The sequence below is a fragment of the Streptopelia decaocto genome (assembly GCF_964273445.1).
Source record: "Streptopelia decaocto genome assembly, chromosome: 1".
Lineage (NCBI taxonomy): Eukaryota > Metazoa > Chordata > Aves > Columbiformes > Columbidae > Streptopelia > Streptopelia decaocto.
In genome coordinates this window covers 58,422,485-58,441,472 of record NC_138663.1, presented here as the reverse complement: position 1 = coordinate 58,441,472, position 18,988 = coordinate 58,422,485, and the positions used below count along the sequence as shown (strand labels likewise).

The 18,988-nt window shown below is 41.6% G+C and overlaps 2 protein-coding genes across 4 annotated transcripts in view; one reads left to right on the top strand and one right to left on the bottom strand.

Annotated features, from left to right (window-relative positions):
• The window catches only part of TIMP3 (TIMP metallopeptidase inhibitor 3), a 37,873-nt gene extending 18,904 nt beyond the window's left edge, over positions 1-18,969 (top strand). The window contains exons 2-6 of one of the 2 annotated variants that reach the window (XR_014183242.1): positions 6,656-6,738; positions 12,794-12,905; positions 13,579-13,700; positions 14,334-15,655; positions 15,687-18,969. Coding sequence is in view for 1 of the 2 variants with exons in the window: in XM_082044598.1 (XP_081900724.1) it covers positions 6,656-6,738; positions 12,794-12,905; positions 13,579-13,700; positions 14,334-14,531 (515 nt within the window). In the remaining variant the exon portion in view is untranslated. Of the gene's footprint in view, positions 1-6,655; positions 6,739-12,793; positions 12,906-13,578; positions 13,701-14,333 lie in introns of both variants that reach the window. The other variant, XM_082044598.1, reaches the window with a different exon arrangement.
• Positions 1-18,988, bottom strand: part of SYN3 (synapsin III) — a gene marked incomplete at its 5' end in the record, with an annotated part of 177,392 nt that overhangs the window by 111,112 nt on the left and 47,292 nt on the right. The window lies entirely within an intron of this gene.

Here is an 18,988-nt window from a genome sequence, read left to right as displayed (position 1 = left end):
GTAAATGTCATAGTTCTGGTTAGAAAATGGGAAGGGAAGTTACCTGGGTGTCTTGCCTTTCTCTTTTTATTTAGATTTTTATTGTTAGTCAGAATCTTCCAATGCACTTGCTGAAGTATGTGGCAATTTGTCTGACTGGCAGAGGTGACTGGTGTCAAGAAGGTGCTCCTTCTCAGTCAGTGTTCCTCAGAACACTTTGAAAAGGCATGAGGTGCAGATTTGGACTGCCAGTTGTAGGAGCTAGTTTTTTGGTGAGGGGTACATGAGAAAGGCAGCCAGCAGTGAACCTCTTCCTTCACTGCCTTTTTTGCTTTCTTGATGAGGTTCTCTACTGATGAGGTGTAGCAGCACAGCTGGATTTGGCTCCTTCCAAGACAAAGCAAAAGAGGTTTGCTTTGTTCTTGTGGCTTTGGCTGGAGGTCATGATGGAAAGAGAAAGCTCCTTTTTTGTATTTTTTTCAGCCTTCTTGCACTTTGCAGGAAGCCTTCAAATTCACTACTCTAATTTGTAAAATAATTCTATTTTGGTTATGTAGGAAGATGTGATTTCAGTACAGACAGATCATAAAACAGACTGGAGGCTTATATCTGGTTTTTTCCCTCTTTATGGATGCCCTGTTGTCATCAGCATTTCTTCATCTGTTCTGAATTGCTGTGGAAGTGGAGGAGTGGGTGGGAGGCTGCTTTCTTGTCCCCTTTCCAAAGCAAGCCCCACTCACTTGCTTCTCATACAGATCTATAGCCACCAGGCAATTTAATAGAGCTTCCCAAGAGGCTTTGTAAAGCTGGGCCAGACTTCCAGTCCAAAGGAGACAGTCCACTTGTAGTTAAGATCCTTTGGTATTAGGGAGGCCAAGAGTGTTGGTAGTAATTGCTAACAGATCAGCCAGGGGAGCAGGAAATGGAACGCAGCTCATAAGCGAGAGTGAGCAAGACAGACACAGCAATTCTGTCTTTAAAGTAGCACTATAAGCATCAATGCTAGAAAATGTATAAAAAAAAATCCTGCCTTGACCAGGTTAGGAGACACCCCCATAAATGCCAGAATAAACGGATACCTCAGTGGTGTGCTAGATGTGTTCAGAAGTTTTAAATGTACCAGCTGCCTTAGTCCTGCATGTGAGCCCTCCAGCATGTACCAGCACTGTAAGACGGTTTTGTGAGACAGGCTGAATGAGGGAGCTTCTAGTAAACTTGGTAAAAAGTTCTCAGTAAATCACTTTTGGAAGTGAGCCTTAGTGTAGTCTTTGGATGAATAAAATGGCAACTATCCTCCTTGGCATGTCCTGTGTCTACTGTTAAGGCAGCATTTGCAAGCGCACCATTCTACTGGGGGTTGTTTTTGCTGTCTGGTTCCTGGTGTAGTCAGTGGCCTCAGGATAGAAGGAGCCTTTCTTCATCCTCCTCGTCACGTTGCTGCTCCCCATATATTTTATTTTGCCACTCTTTGGATGTCAAAGAATGGGCTGGGAGACTAACTTGTCCCCTGTGTCTCCATTAGTAAACAACACAAATGCTCCACATCCTTCACTTAAATCCAGTGAGTGTACATCTCAGCCAAACCTCTCACTTAAAAAATACTCATATTGCACACCAATAAAATAAATCCTTGACACAATAATGGGAAGTGTAGCATTTGTTAACTCTCCTGAGTTGTTCGTAATTGGTCACAAGGGAAATGGGTTTGGAGCAAATCCTGGTCTCTAAAGGGTGTGTGCCTTCTTTTAAAAGGCTGTTTATGGATGACAGCCAGCCCACTTGCATGAAAGCATCTGGTTCTCATGGTGGAGTTGGGCATGCAACTGGGATTACTGGTGTTAGCCTGTGCATGTAGCACTGCCCTCTCGTTAATGTGAGGTTTGTAATAGTGTCACCATCTAGTGGCTGCCCTGACAAGGGACACAGATGGGACTGAACTAAGACCAAACTAAGACAACTAATGCCTTTGCTTTTCAGTTGGGAAGAAGAGCAACTACACATGTAGTAGCTAGTGTGTGCCTGGATGAAATGACTTGGTAGTAAAAAGCCTTTTTACTATGTTGTTTCCTCAGCTTGACACATACTTGTCTTAACCTCACCTGTCCACTTCCCTCACATTGGTCATTGCCTGTTTGTCTACCCCTTGCCTCATGAAAAGAATGCTCTCTGTTATCTCAGCTGTAAAGCCTGTGTCCTCTTCTGCTATTCTTTCTATGAATCCTTGAGAAAATGGCCACAGAGTAAGTAAGGGATAATGTTAAACAGTACTTGAGTTAGATACATGTGTGCTTGGGCAAATAGAAGTGCTTATAGGTCCTTTTTCTCCTATGCCCATTCTGATTTGTTTGCATTTATAAGACCTCATCCAGTGATATCTGGAAAAAGATATGTGATTTTTGTGTCTATACATGCACTTGCACACAGTTTGTACCACACTAGAGATACTAGTGAAACACAGACTATTAGCTGCTTGCACTGTACTAGTCCTGTGGCAAATCTGAGCCATCTCTATTTTCCTAAGCACTAAGCTAGTTTACATTAAAAAAAAGGGGGGGAGGGAGGGGTAAGGGAAAAGAGTTAAATACATTAACCATTTGTGATACGTCATTAGGTGTATTTCTTTAATCCTCAAACACAGCAGGTTGTTATTTTTGTAACTTCTTTTGGTTTTTTTAGAATATCAACTAGTGTCCGGTTTTGTTTCTCTCTGTTCTCTCCCTCATTTTTTTTTTAATCATGTCAAATATTGAGAAGCAGCTCATGTTTTCTCCTCTTTGAATCATGGTATTACTGCCATGCTTATCTTATCAAGATTTATATCCTCATCTAATTTAACTTTTCATAAATAATGACAAATCACTCATGAGACCTTGCCAACTGCTCCAGTCCCACAAAGTGACCCGACCTGAAACCCCAAAGTACTGAGAAACATTCATCTCGGAGTATTTTCATAGGCAGTACTTCAAAGGAATTGTGGTTTAAAAATATGCAGCTATTTTGGTGACCACTTGTGTGGGATAAAGTTTCCCATCAGTAATAGCAGGACTGTAATGAAGCTTCAGGGAGAAGGAAGGAGTTCAGGGGGAGTAGTCACAGCACCTTTTGCCTCCTTCTGCTTAAGCAGTAGGAGTCCTCAGAAGTAAACAGTTGACATCCTTAATGTAACAGAAATACTGTAAATTTCTGATGGTTTGCAGAGGATGAAGAATTCCTCTGGCAAGTATGTATGGCCAGTGCTCACTTAGGAGCAGTGTTCTTTTGGCCAGGTGTGAAGAGTGGTCCCTCGGTATAACTGGTGAACAGCGGTTCAAAGGAGCAAAGACAGGAACTGGGAAAGAGGTGGCTGCAGATGTGCAACCTGGAACTCTGTTCTGGGCAGATTTGCAAGTGGCTGTTGTGCATGGAGGCTTAGGGTGATGAAGCTGGACATGCAAGAGCAACCTCTGAGCAGTCCTGTCCATCCAGTGTTTCTCTCCGGTTACCCAGGTGCATCCAGTCCTCTGGGGCTGGGAATTTAGCTTCACAAAATACAGGGGGTGGACTTTGGAGTATCCTCTGCTCCTTGGCTAACAACTTGACTTTTCCTTTAATATGGGAAAAATGAGGCAGGGTGGGTTCTTTGTTCATTCCTAGATTTTTGATAAAGGAAGGAACTTACCTAGAAAAGGTACCATTTGGGTGATAAAGGCAACTTCTCTGAAAGGTAGAGGGCTTGACCCATTTACAAAAGGCTTGGAGTTATTGTCCACACTAAGGTTTTTCATGGTTATTACTAGGTGGATTTGCTAGGACAGTTGTTGACTTTACTGGGGATCAATAACCTGAAAACACAGAGTCACAGATCTTTCTACCTTCTTGCAAGCGTAGCATTAGCTGAAATTGGGATGCTGTTATATGCTAGTGTAGATGTGCATTTTGAAACTTTGGTCCTGTGGTGAAACTGTTGATTAGTCCATAAATCAGAGTTGGTTTCTTTCTGAAGTGGCTGTGCTACTCTAATTAGAAGTTAAAAGGCTGCCAAGCTAGCAGTGATGTACATGAAGAAAATGGGGTTTTAGATATTTTGTCAGCAATTGGGAATGTGCCTGTCATCTGTTATGCCAACTGCATTCTGTTTTGGAAACCCTGGTGTTTTGCAATGCTGCCTTTTAGTATATTTCTTACCACTGTCAGGAAGATAGAAGATTTCATTGTCGATTTCAGATGTGTTGGGCGAACACCAGGTTTTTCAGTTTTTGTGTATCAGATATGCAGTAGATGAAGATAAGACTTTTGAAACACTTTGCTATAGACTCTGGCATTAGTGAAGTGCTCTGGAATTCACAAAGCCTTAAAGAAATTGTGTTCTTGCTGACCCTTAGGCAGTCGAGTTTTTGTAGCTTCACTGGTGGTTGGGGCAACAAATGCAAGAGCTTAGTTCCTTAAAGATATTGGCAGTCCTCGAGAACATGCTTCAGTGTAGCTAATAAATTTTGAAGAAGGTAGTAACTCAAAGTCTGAACAACTTGTTCAATAGCAGAATCAATAAAATTGTACTGCCTTTTACTGCCACAGAAGAACAGAAGTCTGAAAAAAATATTAAGAATGAGGTTTGACACTCAATGAATGAAGTTTTTGTTGGTCCTTTGAATCAAAGCCAGCAGGACTGGCTCACCTAGTTTAAAATTGATTTGACAAGTCAGTCTGAAGCACAGGATATAAATCAGAGGAGAGTGAGTTTGTCTTCATTTCACACTATCCTCATGGAACAAGTTCCAGGAACTGGTGTGTATAACCAGACCTGTCTCTTCCTTTAAACCTGTTCTTCAGATTATTCAGAAAGCTGGGCCAAGCTTTTTGCCTCATTAATTTGGTCTAGGTAGTGAACAAAAACTTAGATTCCACTTTTTCCCATTTCTTCCACTGGTCTTCTACAGCTCTTTGAAACTTAGATGACCTAAGAAGCAACAAGATCCTTCTGTAGGAAAATGGATCCCAAACTTTCTGCATTTAAGTGGTGCTATAATGCCAATAATAACTCATTGGGTTTTCCTGCTTGCAAAGGAGAACCTCTGCCTCTTTGTCTCCCCTCCATGCCTTCCTGCTTTTTAATGAATTGTTTTCTGTGATGCATTAATAGGATATATTCAGCAAAACACAGACGAAATGCTGGAAAAGATTGCTGTGAAAGTAGAACCTCTGTCCTGGGCAGGGAGTTATGATCAGGACCTTCCTGGGCTCAGAGGAGATGATGCACATGGTCTGTCTTAGTTGATGGATTTCACTGGTCTGGAACCATTGGGCTATATATTCAGCAGAGATACATTGTTTGCAATGGTGTATCAATATAAGCTTTATGCAAAAGTATCTGATATCTCCTCTTCAACAAAAAAAAAAGTCTCTGGGGAATTACATATGACTGTTACATTATCAGTCATCTTATGAGTATTTTGCATTCTTTGGGTTATTCTACTGGAATAATTTGAATAGCCTTTGTAATGAAAAGCTTGATGAATAAGATTTTAGGTTAGACTTGGGTGGTTATGTTGTAGTTTTGGTGTTTCTTTTGATTGATGGAATTGTAAATTCCTTGTTTACTTTTTTTTGTCCTGTTGTTCATAGGAGTGGCGTTTGGAATAGAGGGTTTTCTAACAGTGATCCTTATTGTTCTAGGATTGGTCTTCTCCAATCTCATTTTCTGCAGCCCTTGTAAAAATCAAGCCACTTCTGGTGCTTGTATTATGTGATATGACTGTTGTAGGGGAGCAAACTTAAGCTAATAATGCCTGCCCTGTCACTAAGCTTTGCTCCTCTACTGAGATGAGCAGGTGATTGCAGAACGTCTTCAAAGAGGATCAGTGGAACAGTAGTGGCTTGGGGGGGTGGGGTGGGGGTGGGGAGTGTTGTTGTTTGTTTTTGTGGAATGCTCCAAAAATACATGTGCAGGAGGACTCTTCATTAAGCACTGACTGTAAACTACCCACTAGATCCAACTGAGGGACCTCAAAAGCCTTATCTATGATGGCCTGGCCTCAGTTGGCATCGCTGAGGTGCATCTGTGGTACAGTGGAGGTGTCTCCATCAGGCTGCTACTTGCATGCATGAACGCTGCCCCTTAGCATAAATCTGTTTTTGCACAGTAGTGATTTGTTCAAGGCTGCCATTTGTTGCGAGTTTTGTGGCACCTGAAAGGGGGCAGCTCTAGTGCAGTCCCAAGATATGGAATATTCCAGTGCACTGCACTGTATTGTTGTGGTTACTGGGAAACAGAAGTTGCATTGGGCACCCAAAGAACAGTTTAAAAATAGTATCTTGTTGAACATCATTCTGTATTTTGGGAGTTAAGACATTAATTCCAAAGTTAATCCCGTTGGTTTAGTGCAAAAATGTTAACCTGTCTTGGTCCCAGCTATAGTCTGCTTTGCAGATTTCAGTGAGATTTCAGCGTAAATAATGCTTGTTCTTATTCTTCACACAGAACTGGATTTCCTCTAAAAAAATACTTGCTTTGCCGTCCCATTCTACATGCCTTCATTGTGTGTCAAATGTAAAACAAATCAAGAGGAAGTTCGGCCTGCGGTTTTGTTTTATTTTATAGAATAATTTATCTAAGTGGCCTTTTTTGAAGAGGAGGGTTTAGCCTAAATGTTGTGCAAAGTTGTTTATAATTTGTTGTATTTTTCCTCTCTTATGACAGTGATACGAGCTAAAGTTGTGGGGAAGAAGCTCATGAAAGATGGACCATTTGGAACTATGAGATACACAGTCAAGCAGATGAAGGTATGTTTACAGACACTTCGTATAAGCTTGTAGGTATGGTAATGATTCTAATTAACATTTAATAGTGAACAGAATTTGCATACTTAAAATATCAGCACCTCAGCTTTTCTCATATTGGTCAGCCAGAATGGAAGGTAACCAGCAATTGGTAGACATTTTCCTGGAGGGGGAAGAGGGGTAAGAAGAGATATGTGATGATGAATACCTGAATTCTTCCTTTATTTTTAAAATTTCTAGTAGTAAAAGCTGCCATATGGGCTTCTTAGATACTGGAGTCCTGTTTGTGTTCAACATATGCAGTGTTAGACTGTGGAAATGCAAGCTTTTCCATGCAGTGCTTCCATTAAATGCAAAATGTGGTGGTGGTAGGGGGTCTGCCAGCTTTGCAAGTGTGGTCTTTCATCTCTTCTTTCCTTGCATTCCTTGTGGCCATCAGTTAAAATGATGGCATTTTTTTTCCATGTACAGAACAAATGAAACTTGTAGATTGAAGTCTTCATATAAAGCTAAACCAAACACTGTAGGTTTCAAATAGCATCAGCTCATAAGACCTGTAAAATATTGACTCCGAGATGAAAAGACGTAGATCTCCTACACCAGTTGCTTGGCTTCTCTAGTTCTGCTCTTCAGAGCTTTAATTCTTTGAACAAACTGCATTCAACCTGCTGCTTGGACTTGGGTATTTTCTTAGTGACCCTTTGTTATGTAATGCTAAAAATCAGCCCTAGATTGTTTTTCTTGGCTATGCCATTCCAGTCATAAGACTGGTTTATGTCTTAAAAAAAAAAGGGGGGGAGGAGGGAATGGGGATGGAGAAGCTTGGCAGAGACTGCAGAAATCTGAAACATATTAGACAAAGTAAAGGTTCAGAAAAAAGCCAGTCACTTGCCTGCCTCATAACAGTAACTCTCTTTATAAGGCAGTTTATAGCTAAGCACGCAAGCCTGGAGGAGGAGACGCAAAGCCTGTTTCATAAGCTGTCGCAAAACCGCACACGTAGCCAAATCTGGTCTTGGCATGGCTCTTCCACTAGAGTGGAATGCTTGCTCTTTGAATAAGAAGGCATGAGCTGCTGCGTTTACTAATTTCCGTAATCTTAAAAATTTCTTTTTAAGAAAGTGAGACAGTGAGACAATGCTGACAATGCTGTGATTCTTTTTATTTTTATTTATTTTTTTTTCTTCCTCTTGTTTGGCTATTTGTGGCCTCATCAGGCTTGCAGCACTCTGTGCTGCTCTTTGAGCTTAACAAGTGTAACCCACTGCTCTCCTAAGTAATGATGTGGCCTGCCCCATTGTCAGCCAGTGAGTTGTGGTGTCAGAGATCTCTGGAACAGCATTAAGCATTCTTCCTTCAACCTAGAACCTCCAGCAGTGTCCCTGCTGTGAACAGAAAAGGTTTCTGTGTGTCTTTTGGCATGGGGAGGAGCATAAGCCCAGGCAAGGGGAGGATGCTAAGTGGAGCAGCAGCCACTTTACTGTCCATAGACACCATCATGTCAATCTCTAAATTAGATGCTTGAGCCTGTTCTGGCTGTTTCCATTGGTTTATTCTGCAGCACAGAGCCAGGGTGTTTTACAGCAGATACTGCAGTAATTAGCAACATTCTCACATCAAGACCACATGAGAACAATTGTCTGTTTGCAATTCCACAGCGTTTTGTTAGGAAGCTACATGTCCAACAGAAGCAAGAGTGATTTTAAAGGTGATTTTGTGGTGGTCAAACAGCCTCCATGCCTGCTGCACAGATGGTGGGCTGGTGAGATGTTGCATTGCACGTTTGGCTGTGACCTTTGGCAGGAAAGAACCTGAAGCCGTCAAAGTGCTCAGTAGAACTGGAATGTCTGGATGACATAGTTCTTGATAAACAAACCAAGTGTCTTCTCTGAAACCCTGCTGTCTTTCTACTGAGCTTAGAGACTTCAGTATAAAGAGGGATTCAGCTCCATACAGTGGGGGAGCTCAGAATGATGCAGCAGATCTCTCCCTTGCTTGCCCTAATGAAAGCCGACTGTCCTCCTGATAAAAAGAACAGTAAGGAGGTCTATGGGTCAGCACAGCTGCATGAGAACAACTGTGGAGATCAAACTAACATGTCAGTGTTTTTTTGGTCACCTATAAACCCATCTGCACCTGTGGATGAAAAATAAGCAAGCTATTTAGTCTGTCAGTGTGTACTGAATTGCATGTGAAAAACATGGAGAGTCTTAAAAGGCAACAAACAGTCTTTGTATTTCTTTGATGGGTTCCTTGGAGTTTGCTGTGGCTGACTCTTGCTCTCACTAACACTCCTGAAATCCCTGCTGAATTTCACGGCTAAACCAGCTTGGGGGCTGGACTGGAGCACAAGGTCAGCCCACAGGCGCAGAACAGCACCAGGCCTTCTTGTGTTCAGGTTTGTTGTCGGACAAGGCTGTGTGCTTTTTCAGGCACCCGCTGCCTTCCCCCACTGCTTTCTCAATAAATTATGAATATTTTGAGATCATGTGTCAGAAGTCTGCACAGGGACTGATCTAACCCTTGCATGTTCTGTGATGCTGCAGTGCATTCTGAGAATGACCCAAACCTATTTTGGGAAACTGCAAAGGAAACAAGGAGATAAGATATTTCTACTTCAAGTACACAAACAATCCTGGTTGACCATGGCAGTGCTCTGCACAGGCTGCCAGAAGCAAGGAGGCTTTCCTTGGTTTGTTTCTAATCTGTAAAATGACTCTAAGGGGTGAAACCTGATAGTCCCATGAGGAAAGAAGTGGGGTGAGATTAATTTAGCTTAATTTTAGACAGACTAAAAGGAGGTGTTGAGTCTTTCCTGCTCTCTTGATTGTCAATGGAAAGAGACAAGAGCCCCCAAAGTGTAATTCAGCCCACCAGTTATAGACAGCTATTTTAGGATAGGCTGAGTTGTTCTTGAGGTGCCCATCCTTGCTGTTTGACTAGAGAGGATGCCTAATTCATATGAAATCCATAAATTTTAGGTAGCTGAAAGTTAGGCAAGATGACTCCAAGCCTTGGCATCTCTTGTGACCTCACATGGGAGGGACAGAGGGAGGAACATCATATCACAGGGTGAAGTTAATCATGGAGTATGAACCACCATAGGATTTGCATGTGCATTTCTGAGGCAGTATGGGGGCTGCTAAGGGGAATGCTGACACAGCTGAAAATGGAGCAGCACTAGCAGACACCATCATGTGACGCTTGCTAATACTTTGTTCCCTGTCATTATGCCTCCAAAAATACACATTTGTGGCGACAGGAGGACTCCGAGGGTGGCACTTAGGAGAGGCAAGCTTTATGGTTGGTTTTCTTCTGACTGGTCTAATAGCACTTCAGGATATTTTGTGTATCCAAAAATAATACTTAAGGTATTGTTTTATTTGTTTTGAAAGAGGGCATCTGTAGAAGAATCCCCCTTGCCAATTTTTTTTTATTCCCCTGAGAACCAAGGTCGTGGTGAATTTTCTTTAGTCATCAGAGGATGAGGCAGGCGCTGTCTGCCCCCAGCACTGGCTCAATTAGCGTGACAGTTGCTAGCATTGATGAGGGTCACCAAGGGGTGAGCTGAAGTGCTTTTTGAGAGGCTGAGCATGCTTCCTTCAGTAACCCTGACAGTGCTGTCCCCAATGGAAAGGGAATAGGAAACTAGGTCCAGGAGTCAAAAACCAAACCCCGGCTCAGCGTCACTGCTTGATAGGCAGTCATGTTGAGCTTGATGGTGCAGAAGATGCGAGGAGTGATGACTGTAAGGGTCCTGTAGGAAGGGCCTAAGCACCTTCTCAGAGGAACAATAAGTCTCCCTTGTAGCCTTTTATGCAGGGGGGAGAACAGGCTCAAAGTGTGCCTGTGCACATGTAGACTTGATAGCACACTGAATTAGCCCAACGCTACTTGAAGCTTGGCACTCTGAGTGACAGATCACTTGTACTGCACATGCAGAGCATACAGCTCTCTGCAACATAGATAATGCACTGCCTGGAGAAACTGGGCAGCCCCAGCTGTTATCTTAGCTCACCTTATCTGCTTAGATACTGTTATCATAGCTTCTTGCTGTGACACCCACTAGAATGTGGCCTGAAGCAAGGCAGGGCTGTTCTACAGATGAGGAACAAAAGTTTACTGAAGGCTAAGTAACTCATCCAAGGACAGACAGGATGCCTGTGCCAGAGCCTAGATTGCTAGCTATCTTGAGCATAATTGGAAAATCTGAGTGGATTGTCCCATACCAAGACTACTGCAGGGATAAAGCAGAGTTTAGGCAAGGTTCAGTTTTTCCATCTTCAGTGTAAGAATATGCTCTTTGCTCACTCATGTTCAAAATGCTGTATTCCAAACATGATCTGTGAGCTTTTGTTGATACAGTATGCTTAATTTGAAAAAAAGTTTTCCTTGCATATTTTCTGAGTGCAGAGGAAAGGCTGGGAAATGCAAACTCTTCAGCATGTCTTTTACTGTACACAGCAGTGCTGTTACTGAGTTGTGATATGGTTATAAGGTTATGCTGATTGAGGTAATATAACTAAGGAAGTAAAAAAAAAACCTGGCAGACATTCCGTGGATGCCAAGAAGATAGTTTGACCTCTCAGCATGGCAGAATTTTTATATGTTTTTTTAAATGCAGTATCTGGACCTAGCATAAAATCTGTTAAATCAAAAGACATCCTTTCACTGACTTCATAGAGGTATGAATCAGGCCCTTAACATCAGAAAGAATAGCACAGATGAATTCTGTAGAAGTAGTTTTCTTAATTTTTAAATGAGAGGGGGGTAGTGAAAGATGAACAAATGGAGACACATATGTGGGGATGATAGGGGATGTCAAGAAATAGAATACAGCAGGGAAGAGAATGCCACTGCTCGGGTGATATGACAGCAAGAATCCATATCTCTGGGATTGTTTGGGATTTTTTTCCTCTTTTGCCTCACTTTAATATTTACAGTTAAACTGAATGTGAAAGTGTATGAATAAAGCTGTCAGAGAAAAGGATAGGCTGGGAAATGCTATGAAACTGTGATTCTTTATGACTCTTCTTGTTTTCCTTTAACTTTTAAACATTGGCAAGGAAGAAAGACCAAATACTTTGAAAAGATAACCAAATTTAAAAGATGAAATTGGGAGGAAAATAGTCCTCAATATTTCAAAATTAGGATATGTTTTATTTGGTCCGATGTATGAATGCAGTGGTTGTTTCATTGCTATGCAGTCTTCATTATGCTACTAACAGGCATGGATGATTTTCCCTAAATTGCCGTGGTCAGGGCAGGTCAGATAGGGACACATCATAATTTCTGACAGTCCAACTGCTAGTATATCTGTGAGTTCATATTTCAATCACTCAACTGTATGCTGGCATCCCCTTAAGAGTGATTATGAAAAAGGAAAAGCAGCATAGGGGGATTATGTATACATGATATTTTCTTTATGATGCTCAGTACCAGACTAATTTTAAGAGATGGGGCAGAATTCTGTTTCTGTGTTCATTTAGTAAGAGAAACATTAAAGCTTTGCTGAGGTCAGCAGGAGTTGCCTATGCTAGGTGTTTGAGAAGGAGGTGTCTGGCTTGATGACTTGGATCAAGTGCCAAAGATTTGAAACCTTTCCAGCAGCAACACTGGAACATAGGATCATTGTTTAAAAGAAGTCTTAGTTCAGAAGAAATTGTTTAAATCATGTGAAGGAGAAAGATTCCAAACTCAAAGTATTTTAATTTCTTCCTAATTATGAGCTATATAAAGAAAAAAAATTGTTCAGGGTGTTGGCAGAGCTTGCAATGTTGGTGGCTTTGCTCACTCAGGGCCACTGGAAATAATGTGGGTGGGGAAAAGTGGTCCCTGTGCTGAATTGCAATGGCTTGTTAACAGGTGGGTATTCTCCACCAGCAGATTTGGTGGGGATACTGGCATCAGAGTCCAGCTTGTGCGATTAATCTTTCACCCTTGTAAAAACTAAAGCTTCAGTCTTTGCCATTGCAGTCTAGGAACATAGATTGTGAAGAATCTAAGTGAAAAATCATCATCCTAAGATGACTTAAAGCATTTTTATTTGTTTCTCTAGATGTACAGGGGCTTCCAGATAATGCCACATGTTCAGTACATCTACACAGAAGCCTCTGAGAGTCTTTGTGGAGTCAAGCTGGAGGTCAACAAGTACCAATATCTGATTACAGGTAAAGGACAGAGTACTTTTTCATAATCAGAACTTCTTCTATTCTATACATACACCTACTAAGGCCATGGTCGTCTGTGTAGACAGCTCTGTACGCGGTTTCCCAAGTGTTAAGATGGCCAACAGTATTTTGATGTGTAGTATTTTTTAATGCTGAGAGTCATTTCACTCTCTAGATTTGCTTCTTTCTCCTGCAATATCTCTTATACCCAGCCGTGTTGTGACAAATATACTGTATGACAATCCACAGCTGTCAATTCATACCTGAGCTGTCACATCTGTCACAGGGAACTGGTTGCTACTCAGCTGCACCAGAAGTGGAGGATCCCTTTTGGAATGAGCTGGAAAAATGCAGGCTGCTGAGATAGGGGGATGCAAGGAGATAAGGATGTGCAAGTTGCCCAGTCTTGTTTCTGGTGAAGGTGTTGATTCACTTAGTTTCGCTCTGCTGATGAGAGGAGCATGGCGTCATTACTCACCTGTGCATTGTTGCTGGTGCTTACAGCTGGCTAACTTTCAGAAGTGCTGTAATCTTGCTTGCCAGAGATTCCTGAACCAGTTAATAAAAAGAAGTGACTGAAGCCAAACATATTGAGAGCATTAACGATCTCAGGAAACGAGAAAAGTGCTTGAGCTGAGAAGTGCTAACTTGTCACTGTGTCTCTGTTTTCAAGGCCGTGTGTATGAAGGGAAGGTTTACACTGGCCTCTGCAACTGGTATGAGAAATGGGACCAGCTGACTCTGTCCCAGCGTAAAGCACTGAATCATCGTTATCATCTGGGCTGTGGATGCAAGGTATGTGTCTCTAATTAGGTGGCCTTAAGACATTCAAACCCTAGAATTCTCTTTCCTCTGACTGGTAATATTGATGATGCTGGTTAACAGCCAGGAAGAGGAGTAGAGGACAACACTTTATACAGGGTAAAAGAAAACCCCAGCTTTAGTGTTGAGAGTAGAGAAGAGACAATCAAATAAAAATGCAGTCTATGCCTTTTAATGCCCTGTTGGAGTTAGCTGGAGTTTGGGAAGGCTTTCAAAATCCGCACAGAATGATTTGCAGGTGAATGAAATCAGGTATCAGAGGCATGGCAAGATACGTCCAGGTTTTTTCCTGTGTAAACATCTTGGGTGCTTAAAACCTTACAGCCTAGCACTAGCACTAAGATTTTTACTCATGGCCCAAGGCCTGGAAAAACATTAGACACAAGCCCAACTTTTCTGCACCTGAAAAACCCTTTTGACTTTGGAATTACCTGTGTATGTGAAGCTAAGCACATGCTTACATTCTTACTGAACTGAGGTTGAATTTTGCATTAGTCAGCAAGGTTCAAAGGAATAGAATTTTGAATCCCTTGTTTGTGGTAAAAAGATCTTTATATAATATTGTTAATCTATGTAGCCTTACCCCATTGCTTTCCACAATTGCAGATTAGACCCTGCTACTATGTGCCCTGCTTCGCCACCTCCAAGAATGAGTGTATTTGGACAGACATGATCTCCAACTTCGGCCACTCAGGATACCAAGCGAAGCACTATGCCTGCATCCAAAGGGCGGAAGGTTATTGCATCTGGTATAGAGGATGGTCGCATCCAGACAAAACGATAATCAATGCCACAGACCCCTGAGCACGCTATCCCTTCCTTATCTCCCCTCTCCCTTACTTGTGGCTGATCTTCCTTTGGACACTAACTCTTACCAGATCATGATGATGACAATGAAATTAGTGCCTGTTTTCATGCAAATTTTAGCACTTCGAACACTTAAAAAAAGAAAAGGAAAAAAAAAAAAAGAAAAGAAAAAAAGTCTGTGCTACCTTACTGAATTTGTAATCACCTTTTCCATTTTTTGATACCACTCATTTTGATCAGATGACATTTGAGAGCTTACTTTTGCACACCAGAGGGATAAATGGGAGGAAAAAAAAAAAGAAAAAAAAAAAAAGATGGAGCTCTTGCTCTCTTACACGTATCATTAGCTGTAGCAATATAACCTCTATTTTTTTAGGAAAACAAAAATCTAAAAAGTATGCCAATTAGGCACTGTATTCTATGCGCTGGCTTCCTGTCACCCCTCCTCATGCACTAAGTGCCGAAAATATGTAGACAAATCAATTTGAAGGAAAACAGGTTTTATTAAACAGATTAGCTAATGAAACAAACTGAAAAGAAACTCAGCCTAAACTCTGGAAAAAACGATTGTCCAAAAGACATGCTCCTCTCTGGGAGAGATTGGCAATGTGATTGACTGCAGCAGTGGGAGAATTCACCTGATGTATCTGACCACATCATCTGGTGAAAGCATTGTTGACTGATTGCCCTAGTTAATTCAGTCACAGTGTAAATGCAACAGCACATTTAAAGTTCTGGCTTTCCCCAGAACAAAAGAGAGTATTTTGTGTTTTTGTTGTTGTTTAGAAAACAAAGGCCCCATCCCCTATGTTCAGGGAGGTAAATCCACCTACAGCAGAGCTGATGAAGTGCTGTGCCATCCTGTTTTGAACAGCATTGGCCCCTGAAATTTTTTCAGCTTAGCTTCAACAGCAGAGAACCAGCTTGTGAACACCTTAAACTAAACAGATGCAAAAATTCCAACTGTAAACCAATCACATGGAAGAGGGAAAGGGGAGACTTGCTAGAGCTCTTACTGTAAAAAAAAAAATCTATTGCCAAAATAGTGTTTTGCTGAACTAAGATGTATATACATGTAATGACATAAGCTATTTTTGACAGGACATGGAATTTTTTTGTGTGTTGTAAAAAAAAAAAAAAAGAAAAAAAAAGAAAAAAAAAAAAAAGAAAAGAAAAAGAAAAAAGAATGGTTTGATTGTGTTAAAAGACAGAAATATTGACATTCCGAGTCAGTGAGGAGTTTTTAAGGTATTGAAGCTCCCATGTATCTGCAGTAGTTGCTACAGTCATTGTTTCCTCTGTACCTCATTGCGCCACGATTCCTCCCCTGCAGCTACACTAGCTGCATTTGTTTATATAGTGGAAGGAAGTGTGCGTGTGGGGGCTAGGCGAAGAAAAATGGTCTCCTAATAAGTGCTGGCTGGGATCGTAAAATTTCGGCTGCCCAGAGGATTCCTTCTGTGTCAAGTGCTGTGTTTCCCTCTAGGCACAGCTCTGTGCTTGTGCTCACACCGTGTCTGTGTCCTGCAGTGATGTGGGAGGAGGAGCCTTACTGTCTTGTGCTTTGCTGTTGACTGGAGAAGTTTTTTTTCGTTCTATTTTGGTTTTTTATTAAGAAAACTATAATATAATTTTTCTTATCAAATAAAAGTATTTTAAGTTTTAATGATGGTGAAGAAGGGGTGCTGACAAAATGGGTGACTGAGTTTGGACGGGGAGGGCTCGGGCAGGGAGAAGATTATACTTAACTTTGGTTTTGTATTATTATAATTATTTATCTTAAGTTTTCATATATCTTCAGTTCATTCCACTTAGAAAGCAGAGCTGCCACCAGCAGGAAGAAGCATTGCAGTGATTCCAGCCTGGGGCAATACAGCGTTTTATAGTCAGTGACCTCAATTACTGAAGGGTTGTTTGGGGCCTCTGCCAAGTGTAAAGGAAGGGGTGTCTGAGATGGGCCCTGATGTGTTTTTATGTTCCTTGCGAGCTACTGGAGCTCTGCCAGACCTACATCCCCTGAAATGCCACATTTACTAGATCAATTGTTGCAGCAGAAAGCTTGGAGCTTCATTTTTAACATGAGCTTTAAAGGGCATTTTCGAAGAGTTGATGTAAAAGGTGTCTAGGTCTGCTGTGTATCTTTTTTTCAGCTGCTCTGAGTGGCAACGCAGCACAAAAAAAAAAATCCAACACAACATTGAAAGTATGTTGGATTCTCCTGTGATTCAGACTTGGAATGTGTTTGAAAAGTCCTCTTCCCTGTGACAGCTCCTCAATTACAGGTTGGAGATGAGAGGGAGAGTAGGGTGCTTCACAACACCCATCACAGGATCGGGTGGTGGGTCGCCCCTTTTGGCAGAGTACGGGGTTGGGCTTTGGGCGCAGTGGAGCGATCTCTGTTGGAGCCGTGCAACCACTGACAGAATCTCTGCGGGTCACGGAGGGAGGGAGGAGCAGGCCTCGCCACCCCCCGTCTGCATCACGTGGAGTCAGCATGGCTGGGCATGGCCCTCCTCATGCTGACATCGCAAAGCTGACGTGTCTTTAACCTAAAGCCACTTTTCATGGCTTTGGAAGGCTAAATGAAAACGCCCCTTGATGCAGTGAAGTGTTGATTTGAATTTTCATGAAACTGTAGCTCTGTATATTTTACCTGTCACTGATTCATTTAGCTAGCTGAGACATCACAGTATTGCACTCAAACTATTGTGAAAATATTTGCATTCTAATGCTATGAGGACTTGTGTCCCTAAGTAGGATATAATGTAGCTATGTGCTTTGTAAACAACAAAACAGCCGCCGCGTTACCACAAAATGAAGCGTATTCCCATTTTATATTGCAGACGGTAAAATATTTCTGAGATGCAGACAGCCAGACTGGCAGGGGTGGGGGTTTGGTAGCAAATCTTACCTCTTGCTGTGTAAAGAAACAGTTGTTATGGCTTTTAAAAATGTGGAGCCAAAAGGAGGGGGAAGAATCCAGTAAAAATACATTTCTTTTGGGAGGCTTCTTAATTTTGTTTCTGTGTGGGCTATCAGGGACATGTCTTTCTTGGGTTAAGCTCTAACTTGTTCTTGCATTAAGAACCTGACTGATGGCTCCCTTAAGTGGGAGGGAGCCATTAAATGGATTGAATGGGCTCTAAATCGGATTCAAACATCTCTTCCTTTCTGTCTGCTCTCTTCTGTCCTGCTAATTCACTTCTGCCTGCCAATGGACAAAACTCTCAGGCTGTGCAATGTGTGAGAACACCAGGCATGGAAATGTGAGGAGGCAGGTGTGAAGTTCTCCCCAAAATGTTAGGCTGTGGAGCATACAATGGCTTACTGCAGCACAAATATCTTCCTGTCACCTCTGACATGGCCCTCGCTTCACCCCATAAACGAAGGTTAAAGGGGAACTGTCAGTGACATGGCTCCTGTGAGCATGACCTTTGGGCATGTACAGGATGAGGGCTTTCCCCATCATGTATTAAACATACCAACATTATTGAAAGTATTTTTCAAAATGCATAGCTCCTTTCCAGACTGTTGCTGTCTGCCTTTTTTTTTATTGATAGACAATTTTCCTTATTTGCTTGACAGTGTTTTCCCCTTTAGGATTACAAAAAATATGAAAAATGTATTGAAGGTTTGGGAAAGATTGGATTTAATCTGCCTTTTCCAAAGTGGAGGGTGTTGAGAGCAGGAGATCTGTGCATGGAGTACCTTGAATGAAGTCCTCTGGTGGGAGGCTTCTGCCCGCCCTGTATGGGACAAACCTGCCATTTTGGGTCTAAATTTCCCATGTTTTGAAGACTTATGTGGTCCTTTAGATTAGGACTATTTTAAAACCTAAATATATCACCATATCCCATTCATGCTTGGCTGGAGTGAAATGCTACATCAGGGTGATGGGAAACATGCCGGTTTGTTTTTTGCAGTAAGGACCGTTTAAAGTAAAGGCCTCCATGGGAACAAGTTTCCATTCTTTCAGATGTCTCTGAAAGTATATATCACTTATAATGTCTTTTGTAGCTTAAAGGGCAGAACAAAATTTAGGGAACTGCAAAAATTGTGTCTTTTTTTTTTAGAATAAGTATCTTTTGGGGCTACCAGCCTTGAGAAAAATCTTAAAAATCCACTAAACATTTTTTGCTGCTTTACTGGCTTCTCCTTCTTTCTGACACTGTCCTTCCTTCATAGAGCCGCTCCACTGTTCCTGATAGTCATGGAAACTTGGGGAAGGAACCAAACCCATGTGAAAAATCTTGTCCAGAAGGAATGTATTTGTTGCTAAATTTTCTAGCACTGTTTACAGTTTTCCTCCATGTTATTTATAAATTTTATATTCAGTGAATGTATATTGTCTTTTAAGGTAATGTTGCATAATGTTCACTTTTTATAGTGTCCTTTTATTCTAAACAGTAAAGTGGTTTTATTTCTATCACAGACATTCTGTCTCTGTTTCACTT